The sequence below is a fragment of the Dioscorea cayenensis genome, chromosome 21 (genome assembly GCF_009730915.1).
Source record: "Dioscorea cayenensis subsp. rotundata cultivar TDr96_F1 chromosome 21, TDr96_F1_v2_PseudoChromosome.rev07_lg8_w22 25.fasta, whole genome shotgun sequence".
Classification (NCBI taxonomy): domain Eukaryota; kingdom Viridiplantae; phylum Streptophyta; class Magnoliopsida; order Dioscoreales; family Dioscoreaceae; genus Dioscorea; species Dioscorea cayenensis.
The window spans coordinates 1,546,597-1,558,147 of record NC_052491.1 but is presented as its reverse complement, the minus strand read 5'-3'; the positions used below and the strand labels follow the sequence as shown (position 1 = coordinate 1,558,147).

Genomic DNA, 11,551 nt, shown 5'->3' with positions numbered 1-11,551 from the left:
AATATATTGTAATATTACTAGTTTAATGAGTGCAATACACCATGTGCATATATAAGTGTGCAGCGGAATTTATGCTATTAATTACTAATGTTATCTTAAATGTTTGTTTTATGTTTAAAATTGTTATTCAATTATTTGTGTTTTTCATTGATCTTCTAGGGTTTTTTGTGTCTCTTAGGCAGGGATGGAGGCATAGGTGTGCTATGGGAGGCTCTGGGCCTTTTGTCTTTTACAAATTAGTTTGTTTATTTAAAAATTTATTATTTTTGAAAAATATTTGTATAAATCTATTATTTGGCCCACTTGATAGTAATGTCCCTAGTACAATATAGTATACATATTTTAGGAAAATTATATTTTTAAAAATATTTGTAAAAACCTATTATTTTGGTTTTTTAAGTTTATACTAGTTTCATTATCACTGCAATTAAATCTTGGATATTTAAACTTTCTTTTTTATTAAGGTCCCAGAAAAATTCCAAAACTTTTGTGCTTGTTCTTAGGACTTCCACAATGTCTTTTAGAGTTCCTATATTGTCATAAATACCAAAGGAGTTAAGGGGCAAACTTATGTAAGAAAAGCTTTTCTTCTTCTCTATTTATTTGTGAGTCCTTGCACTAGTGGTATGTTTTTATCACTATTTGAGAAGCAACATTATTTTTTTGTTATTCCTCTCTTTCTTCATGAATAAAATTTATCTATAAAAGGTAGGTTTATTTACTTCTATTTTTTATAATTTTATAGGAAGAGGAAAAGTTGAGTAGAGGTACGTTATGTCAATCCAAATCTGACCTGAATTACATGCATGAGAAAGGGTGTTTCAAAGAATAATGCGTATGTAGATACGATTTTATAAAAAGGCAAATACTGGAATAATTAATTAAATACAAATCTCTTCGAATAGCTTCCTCGTTTGAGAGTATCTTTCTAATTATTTGGCTATGGATACTACGCGTGTCGTACATCTAGATCTATAAAATATGGAGATGAATATGGGAGTACCAAAAATGATGAGCCAGGATAAAGTTATATCACTTTTAGCTGAAACCCATTTTCTTTTGAGTAAAATTAACTATTATCTTTGTGCAGGTTAAGTTCTTGATTTTAAAATTTAAAACATTATTTTACCTCATAATATATATAATTGAGCAATCAAATTTAAACCAACAAGTTTATATTTTTATTTATGAATATATTTTATGTTTGGCCAATACAATTTTGAATTCTATTTGTTAATTTATTAATTTTCAACGTATTTTAATTTTATGCTTTATATGAATTATACAAAATTGATAATAATATAGATTGTTATATGCAGACTCATATTTGTATTTTCACTCTTTTTTTATTGTCTAAAATTATCTTGGGCTTCAGTTAGTATAGATCATACTAGACCATCACTGTTACTATAGATTCATTCTAAAGCTCCATAATTTCCTCCTAAAATTTTCATTGCTTTCATGAATTCTGCTTTCTTTTACTTTCTCAACCTGAGACTGACCTTAGAGCTCCTTCGCTCATCCCTCTCTCTCCCTCATTCCATAAGCTTAAGGTGAGAACTCTAGGTTTTTCTTTCGATCAAAAGTTAATTCTTTTGAAATTACCACTTGGAGGCTTGAATCTCATGTTTCACTACAAGAAAAATTTCAAATCGGCACAGTAAAATTGGCACGGAAACAAAATCGTAATCAAATTCTATTCAATATTTCGATACGATGCTAAGAAAGCATTAAATATATATTAATATTTTTAATTTTTAAATCTCAGCTACAAATATCGTACTAAATATATAAATTAAATAATTTTATATGACAGTGCCAAATATAGTGTCAAAACATATAAAAACATAATTATAATATTATCATAAATATAAATATGGCAGATATCGAGCACTCAGGTCAACACTCATACTAAAATATAAATAAGGGAATATTATATTACTTCCCATGATAAAATATGTTTCCATAATAATATAAATATATTAATGATACTAATATTTGCCATGCAATACTATATAAGCAAAAATATAAATATAATATTATATTATTATCATGCGCTTAAACACTGTACAAAATAAATATATATAATAATATTAATATCATACTAAACGTCATAAAATATAAATATAAAGAGATATCGATACCACGCTAAATATGTACTAAAATATAAATATATAATATTAAATAAATAATTTGCCAAATAATATATAATATTATAATATAATAATATACTAAGATCGCACAACACTCCAACAATATAAAATGCGAATATAATAATATCAGTTAAATACGCCATATAAAATATAAATATAATAATATATTAACACCGTAATTAAATATCATGCTTAAAATATTTAATATATTTACGATAAGACGGCCATTAAACATACGCAAAAATATAAATATAATAATATATTAACACCGTTACTAATACTACGCTAAAACTTATATTATATATAATTATATTATATATATAATTATATATATACTTGTATAATTATATATAATTATATTATATGTATAATATATTATATAATTATAATTCCATCCGCCCTCATCCTCTCCCTCCTCCCTGAGACCCTGACAAGCTGGCCCACCTGCAGCCAACGACGCCGACGGACTGCCAGGCCGCCTTCCTCATCCCTCCTCCACTTAGATCCGGCGACTGGCGACAATCATCACCATTGTTGCCATTTCGAGGATTTCAGGTATGATCCTCTTTACGCCCTCAACTTCGACGACGCCTACCCCGCCGGAGATCTATCTAAGTATTAGCGAGATATTTTGATGACGAGGGATTCATGGAATCCTCTGTTTGTTTTGATTAGGTCTCACATTCTCTGTTGCAGTGATCTTGGAGCGTGGTGATTTCTCTCGGTGACAAGGGATTCATGGCTTTTTATCTCTTTTGGTATTGTTTTCAATTGATGTTATTTTAATGAATTTCTTTGAGCTGGATGCTGAATTGTGTGATTTAGGTGTTTGGTTTGATAAGATTGATGGTGTTTGATGAAATTTGTGGGTAATTGTTAATTTTTCCCTGAAATTATCTCATCTCTGCTGTGTGGTTTTTGATCTGTTTGTTTGATCGAATCTAATCTTAGCAAAAGCCTTTCCATGTGAAGAGCCGGCCTACAATTGGTCAGTTTGGGTGTTTGAGTTTGCAGCGTGCTTGGTGGAAGAGGGGGCTCTTTGTAATTTGCTGACAGAGCAGTAGTTACAGAGGTATGGCATTAGTTTTAACCTCTTGTTTGCTTGATTGATGTTTCTAGTTTGGAGCTCTTGACTGCATTTTGCAAAATCATTGCTTTGGTATTTGGACAAATATATGTATTGGGAACTATGGTGAGACATGTTTAAAAATAATTGTAGGAAGTGGATAAGTTATCCAAGTTCTGCAGATATTGAATCACTATAGCTGTTTAACAAAGGCTTATAAATTGGTGATGTTATGCTAGTACTGTTTTGATGTTTTTTCTTATGTGGCTGCTGGGCAAATTATCATATTTACATGTCATATATAGGTACTTGTTTGTATTGTTCCATCTTTCCTGAGCTACTAGCTACTATCTGAATGGATTCATTGTTGCGAATCATTTATAATGGCTTAATTTGGAAGACAAATCTGATTAATTTGGGCATGTAGATATATCTTGAGCAAATGATATGTCTTCCCTTTGATATTTTTATTGTTTCGTTCTATATTTTCTAGTGGTCTACATTATATTTTAGGTTACTATTCATTAAATTCTTAATGTTAGGTTTTTGAGGGGACAACTATGAGTAAGCACACTATGGTTATCTTAAACAAGATTTGAGTTAGAGTAGAAGACTCTCAAAATAGAGACTTGTTTTTTGGGTTCTCATAAGATTTTCATTCTGGTTTATCCGTTAGATGTCAATATTTTTACACTGATGTTGTATAGTATAGCTTTGGAATTTAGACCGCAGTAAATTATTAAACCATCCTCAATGTACAACTGCCTATAAGTCTATTCAGAGAAAAATTTTGTAAATGTCAATTGAATGGTGGTATTATTTTCATTTTCCTTTTTAAAGACATGGGAAGGAAAGTTTTTTAGTCCATAGCTCACCAGCCAAAAACTTAATGAAATAGTGGAATAAACAAAACGTAAAACATGATAGCACTCTTCAAAAGATTGTTCCCTTATGAGGAAGTATAAAATGGCATTTGAAGTCTATAATCTAAACCCAGTTTGAGGACATAATAGAAAATCTTTCAGTGTGTCCTTTATGTGAATTAAGGCCACAAGGAAAATTATCATTCTTCTAAATTGGCCTGTGGATATTTATACCCATTCTTTACTGAAAAAATGGTTCTGCATCTGTTAATAGCATGCATCAAGTGAAGTTGTTATCTACATTTAATGAAGAATATTGCTTGGTATATAAATTGTGATCCCCTTGTAAGGTCTGCAATTTTGACGTCATACTTACACCCTTTTGCACTCATCAGAAATCAGTTTGCAAATGATTTTTTGTGAAACAAATGCTGCAATATACTTCATTTGAGATCACAGGCCGTTTGTTCCAAACAATAATGGGAATCATAGTGAAATCTATGCTCATTGTTTGAAGGACGGAGCTCTAATGTTGATGGAAAATTAAATTTCTTTTTTTATCCAAGCAGTGGATATGTGTTTGTGATCAGTACTATCGCGAAACTAATATCATTTTGTTCTTTAATGTTTATACAACTCTTAAGTGACAATGAAGAAATTGAATGATAATTGTGGTGTACTTGTCTCAATAGCAAATGAAGAAGAGGGTAAAGTAGGTTGGTAGAAATATTTAATTTGCTGCAGCTGTTAGGACCAACAGGTACTAGTCTTTACAATGTCATAGTTGCCCAATGAATTTGTTTGGCTGCATTATATGAGGAATCTATATGAGGAATCTACTGGTTTGTATTAAAGTTTTCTTAACTGAAGGGGGACCTAACTGACAGTAAATGTGGCTTTAAAGTTATGCTGCCAAATGACTTCAGCTCTGAATTAGATCAATTTGCTGCTCTGAATTGGGGTTTGGGCTTTGATGTATTCCTTTGATTTCGACTCAAATTTTTCAATAATGTGATGCGCCTCATTAGATACTCCTTTCATGACATTTTTATTTTACTTTCTCCTGGTAAGAAAATTATGGCTCAATTTTTCTAGTTTTGAGGATAATTTATTTTGAGATTAAGGTAGATTAAGTTATAGGTTGGTTTGTTAGTTTGAATGTGTTTAATATCTCCCCCACAAATGAAGAAGCAAAGTAATGCTTGTATTTGTATCTATATATATATATCTGTGTGTGCACTCTGGGACTTGAATTCCTTATTAAATTTTATTTTCCTTTTTAATCTGAGTATGAAATATTTGTAATACATTGGAGATGGAGATAAAATTAATTTTATTTGTAGGAAATTAAATGCAGAGGAAATAATATGAAGAAAAAATGATTTAAAAGAAGAAATAGGAATGCACCCTGGAATTATCCTTGATCAAGATAATAAAATGATTTAAAATAAATCAACCGGTTTGCATAGAATTATTTATTTATAGTCTAGGCTTTGAAATTTGGCTAACATGAAATTGAACTATATATTTGGCAGGCAGAATTTTCAATGGGGTGAAAATTAGTTTAAGTTTGAACTCCTCATTACTTATGCATGAGAAAAAAGATGACTGGAGAGTGTAAATTGGTATGGCTTTTCTTTACTATTGAATCCTTAGAAATTTCAAGAAGAGCGAAAAAAGGAAGGAGATAGAAAAAACTCTGAGCTTTATGCTCATGGCTAATTATAGTTCTATAGATGATAAGGGAAAAGGGCAAATAATAAAACCAAGTGGTTGATTGATGTTGTTATATATCATCTAGCTGTTTGATAGAAATAACAAGAATTTCCATTAAGGATTGTTGCACAAAAACCATACCTGCAGTCTTAGTTCTGAGCTTTCTATGAAACATCAAGCTTTATATTAGACTAGGGGAGTGGGACACATATGAATAAGGAAAATTAAAAAATAAAAATAATAATTAACTGTTCTGTTTTTTATTTTTATTTTGTAGCGTTTATGTCTTAAACTTAGCAATAGGTTGATATCTAAATTTTGGATTTGATGCTATTATTTGTTAAGTGCCTTTTTTTGGGATTATTCGGATTAAAAGGAATGCTATCAGTTTTCAGCATGGTGGGATTCTATGTTTCTATATCAATGCTGCACTCGTTGGTCAGACCAAAATTTCCCATATTAGGAATGCTAAAGTTTAGAGTTGTTATTACCCTTTAGATTCATTATCCTTACATATTATTATTTGTGTTAGACTTGGTGTTAGATCTATTCTAATATTGATTTTTGTTGGTTATTATGCAGGGTACCTGTGGATCCTCTTGAATGGCAGATTTCTCAGGATACATCCAATAGCATTTTCGCCTACCTGGCTAATACAATCGGGGCAGCTGAATCTGTCTTGAGGGTCGCTGCAACAGGCCATGACAAAAGGCTATTCTTTAAGGTTCTTACTCTTTCCAACTTTCCCGCCTAATTTCCCAATTTAATTAAATAATGAAAGGTCTGGTGAAGTGCATGTAGTGAAGAAAACACCATAAGGCAATCTTAGGATTTTTGGCCACGGTCTCATCCAATGCATATGGAATACTTAACTCTTCTTTTGCTGTATCCATGCATGCATTTATAGTAATATTTGCACTAACCCTGTAAGTAAAACTTATTATTGATCAAGTGATTGCTATTCTGTATCTCCTGGCATCATTGGGAAGATTGGCATCAGGAGCCACTATTGCATATGCTGGTAAGTGCACATGATAGTCCATTATTATCCACTGTTCCTTGAAATATTTCCTAGTTCTTCATTGAGCATTCTTGCACAGGATTATGCATATTCTGTTTGTACCTTTTGGTCGAAAGCTCCCAATTATTCCGTCACATCACTGCTCGGTTTTTCAGAACAAGAGACACCCATCATATCTTGTTGAATATATTATTATTGTCCAACAGAAAGAGATTTCACTCCAAAGCCTTGTTCTTTATTTGTATTATTATTGAATCTGAATCAGATTCTCACTGTGCAATTGTTTCTTTTCTATTTGGGAAGATTAAAAGTATATATTTTCACTCAATAGTCAATATCCAATTATTCTCATGTCAAAGTAATTGCATTGTTAATGGAGCTTAGTACCATTCTTATCATACAACCCTTTTCTCAACCAATCTAATACTGAAAGTTATATTTTCTGGTTCTGCTTTCTCACCTGTTCATCCTGTCTAAGTTGCTAGATATGGACCAATGCTCCAATCAAGAAATAATCTTATCTTGAGGTCTGACGTTCAATTATTTCTTGCTTATCAACCAAAGCAATAGGAGACATTGTTTACTTGTCTAGCAAAGTGATTATGCAATACTTTTGGAAAGCTAGTGTTCAGTAATTCAATACTTCCATACATTGTTTAGTGATGTTTTTGCTCTCTTCGATGATCTCTACCTCTTGTCTAGTGGGGAGGCTGTTTACTTTGGAGATGCTAAGTTGGCTACCGAGGTAGCGGATATAGTAAAGCAGCAGCTTCTGTTCACCATGCTGTTAAAAAAAAGCTTTGCTTTTTTCTGCAAAATCTATGAACTAGTAAGCTGATTTATTATATCCCCTTTTGAGTTTAGTTTTTTTTTCCAGAGTTTATTTTTTTGAAGTTTCTAATTGATTAGGCTTACACTTTTGAATTTCGTTCATACAAGAGTTGATAAATATTAATGTTTTGCTAAAATGATATTGTAAATTTTCTTCTGTTGTCTTTTAAAACTATAATGAGTTCATTTGAATTCTCAAAACAGGCAGACCAAAGAGGTTGTTTATAATTGTAAACCCATTTGGTGGGAAGAAGGTGGCACCAGAAATATTCCAAAACGAAGTCATCCAGGTTGTGAACCATCATACCCAACACCGGAATGCATTAAAAGGTGCCAGGATAAGAACCTGCTCTGGGAAAAGACTAAGCATTTTGGTCTCAGTGTTTACAGAGTAAACTCCGATCCACATGATATCATGGCGGAGCTTTTTAAAAACGGTCCTATTGAAGTTGCTTTTACGGTTTATGAGGTATGGAAAACTGCACACAAACTAACATTATGAATTTAGGAAAACAAACGTCTGTTTATCCATTCTATTTATTAGGTTATCCTTAGAATTTTATCTTCTGTTCATTTATGTAAGTGAGTGAGACTAGTATGTATTTTTCATGACTAGTGAAATTGATTGGGTGGGGAACCAGTGATGATGGTGTAGATTATTGGGTCTGTTTCTCAACTCCATATAACTAACTAACTCATGAGTGGCAGCCGAGCCCAATTCATCATTACTCATTTTTGTTTCTTCTGTGCTTTTTACATTGCAGCTTCTAGCCAACCAATGGAACAGAGGATGGGGTGATGTATGTCCTTTAAACAGATCTCTCTTGTCATGCAAGGTTTTTCTTTTAAGTTTCAAATTTTTATTTCCTTTGAGTCTTTTTGTGTTTTTTTAGTAATTAACCTACAATGCATGCAATTGATGGCAACATGACTTTATATAGTTAATAAACAAACAAGTTGATTCTTTATTAATTTCCTAAGTTCAACCTAATTAGCTAGCTAACGTGCATGCTCATCTTAAAACAGACCATATTATACAAGCCGTGTTTGACAGCCTTGAAATGTTTGGTTCAACTAATTCCTTTTATTTGAAGAAGAACAAGAAGAACAAGAAGAACAAGAAGAGGAATAAAGTACAACAACAATTTCATTACATCTTCCCAAGTCCATGCATGGTCAGATGACCAAGTATCTATAAGTGCATGCATGCTTGGCCTTTCATATCAACACAATTTGAAGAGATTTCATATATATATATATATATATACATTATTAAAAGCAATCATCATCACTAGATCATATATATAGTAAAGAAGAATGAAGATGATGAAGGGATTTTTGGTTATTATTTACTTTTGATAGTAGTTTTTTTTGGCTTAAAGAATTAGAATTGCTGCAAGTTACATGGTTGAAATATTATCACACAAGATGATTGATTTTTCTATGAAAGGAACCTATATTTTATTTAAAGCTTTCTGGTAGATTGTTAGATTGTGAGATATTGTTTTGTTTAGCCGATAACCAAGATGTTAAATTTTGTCCTAGAAAGACATTGTAACCACTAATGCTTTTCTCGTCCAAGTGACAGCTAGCCTAAGCCACATAAATGGAAATAGAGTTAAGTTCAAAGACCAAGACCTTGTCAACATGAACATCATGTATTGCTTTTCCTTGCAGATATGGTAGTGTTTTCTTTACTACTTTCCAATGTGTTGTAGTGGTTTGATTTCGGAATTGACAGGTTGTGTAAACCACAAAGCATATGTTTAGTAGGATTGCAGCACAAATATGAAACTGCACCTAGTATACTCTTTTATGTACTAGGATTTGCTGGAGGTTTCTTGTCGTAAAAAAAGATAGCAGGTGATCATATTAGCTTGTTCTAATAGTTCTCAGATGCACTTGAATTAGTCGAACTTGAGTTTGTCTCGATAGCCTTCATGCCAAGAAAAGACAATAGCTATCCTAGGATTTTAATAGAGAATTAGAATTTGGGTTGACTTATTAGACTTCGAATAACACTTGCATTGTTTCCAGCAACAAGAATATCATCAACATAGACTAAGACAATAGCGAGATACTGGTTCATGTCTTAGAAACAATGCTGATTTAGAGTTAATGTAACCAAACTCTAGTAGACAGGAGTGCATCTTGTTGCAATATGCATGAGAGTTCTACTTAAGAACATATAGAGCTTGATTTAGAGTTAATGTAACCAAACTCTAGTATCCTCCAGACAACAGTTATGATCCTAGTTGCACTATCATGTAAATGGATCATAATCTTAGTTTGTATTTGTATTTGGTAATGAAATCAGAGTTTAATAATGTTCCTTTTTTTGTCACTCTTTATATATATATATATATATATATATATTAAACTCATGGTGAATGTTAATGCTGATGCCAATGAACCAGTAAAAGCAGAGTAGGCTGTTAATAACTGTCACATATTTCTGCAGAAATATTGCATAATTGTTTTAATTATTAATTTCTTAATGAATTCCCTTAATGAATAGTATCAAATTAGAACAGAGCACTCTGATGATGCAGATGAATTCAAGTAGAGACTTATCAACAATATTTATTTTTGCAGAAATATTGTATAGTTGCTTCACTAAATGTTTTTTAAGGAATTTTTTGCTTAATTACATACAACTAATGTTGACTTCAATGAATCTCTATAGTTTTAATTTATCAACTTTATGAAATGACATCTTTCCTTGTTTCTTAAGGAATTCTAATTCTTTAAGCCAAAACAAAACACTTAGATGTTTGTGGTTACATATATACATTGAACTACTATTATAATTAGTTGATTAATTAATATGTGTGAAAGAAATAAAGCTGGCACTAACGCATTTGCTTTGTATTGATCATATAGTTTCATTCATGACCTTGTTTATTATTTACTTTTGATAGTAGTTTGTTTTATTATGATAATATGACTTGTCATGACCAGGTGCCCTCTCTTGAAGTGAGTCAAAGGCCAGATGGCAACCAAGGCTGTAGTTCTCGGATTGAAACTTTCAGGTTCAGGCGTCTTCATCTACTGACATGACTTCAGTACAAACGATGTTACCTACATTAAATGAGGGAAGTGCCATTAATCAAATAGATCATTCTACACGACAAACTGAAGATTTCCTGTAACAGCCGTTGATTAACACTCAAGCACAAAAAGAGTGCTTAATGTTCATTATATGAATTTCTGGGGAAGAGACCCTGTTTTCGGCGATCGAAATAATCTAATTAAAATTTTTGTTCTGCAAATGTTATCAGCCTGGATCTTGTTTGTTCCCCAGCAACAAGGCTGCAATTCTGAATTTTAATGTTGCATGTGGAATGGAGTTTTAATGTTGTTTTGATACAAGTGTTTGTATAGTTATACTACATGATTTCCAATGTATATATAGGGCATCTATATGTATTGTTAATTCAATAGGATGATTTTTGTTTGGTAATTAAAATTTTTTTAATTAGTACAATTAAAAAAATTAAATTAAATTAATTTCATATAAATTATTTTTTTTTCACAAATTAAACAAAGCCGTGCCGAAAACTGTAACAAAAAAGTTTTATTAAAAACTGTGCAAATACCGTGAAAAAAAGTAGAGTATATAAAATCGTGTTAAAAATTGTGTCAAATATTGAACCAATAAAAAGCGAGTGCTAGAAAATAATAGTCGAATGTAGAATCAAAGTTCATGCCAAACATTGATGATCGATGGTTGGCGCGATAATAAAAAACCGTCTTAGAAAACGTTGACAGAAAGTTCGTAGCGGTATTAAAACAGTCTTGAAAATGTATTTGTATTAGTCTTTATAGGCACGGTTAATTTTTGTCCAAATACGGTCTCAAAAATCAGTTTGGCACGGTTTTTAATCCCATTTCCGTGCCA

General features: G+C 31.5%; 1 protein-coding gene and 2 long non-coding RNA genes across 4 annotated transcripts; all 3 read left to right on the top strand.

Annotated features, from left to right (window-relative positions):
* Positions 1–2,667: 2,667 nt before the first annotated feature.
* Positions 2,668–4,542, top strand: LOC120252562. The gene is made up of 4 exons (XR_005534033.1): positions 2,668–2,708; positions 2,850–2,911; positions 3,105–3,225; positions 4,478–4,542. It is a non-coding gene; the product is annotated as an uncharacterized LOC120252562 (long non-coding RNA).
* A 189-nt stretch (positions 4,543–4,731) lies between these two features.
* LOC120252604 lies at positions 4,732–7,515 on the top strand. The gene is made up of 6 exons (XM_039260786.1): positions 4,732–4,794; positions 4,953–5,057; positions 5,618–5,634; positions 6,381–6,523; positions 6,751–6,819; positions 6,899–7,515. Exons 1-6 carry the CDS (start codon positions 4,732–4,734, stop codon positions 7,201–7,203), a joined length of 702 nt encoding a protein of 233 aa, XP_039116720.1. The 3' UTR covers positions 7,204–7,515.
* A 649-nt stretch (positions 7,516–8,164) lies between these two features.
* LOC120252561 lies at positions 8,165–11,073 on the top strand. Of its 2 annotated transcripts, none has more exons than XR_005534031.1 (3): positions 8,165–8,313; positions 8,415–8,486; positions 10,612–11,073. It is a non-coding gene; the product is annotated as an uncharacterized LOC120252561 (long non-coding RNA). The 2 variants fall into 2 exon arrangements; XR_005534032.1 differs by having other exon boundaries at positions 8,184–8,313; positions 8,415–8,450.
* Positions 11,074–11,551: the final 478 nt, after the last annotated feature.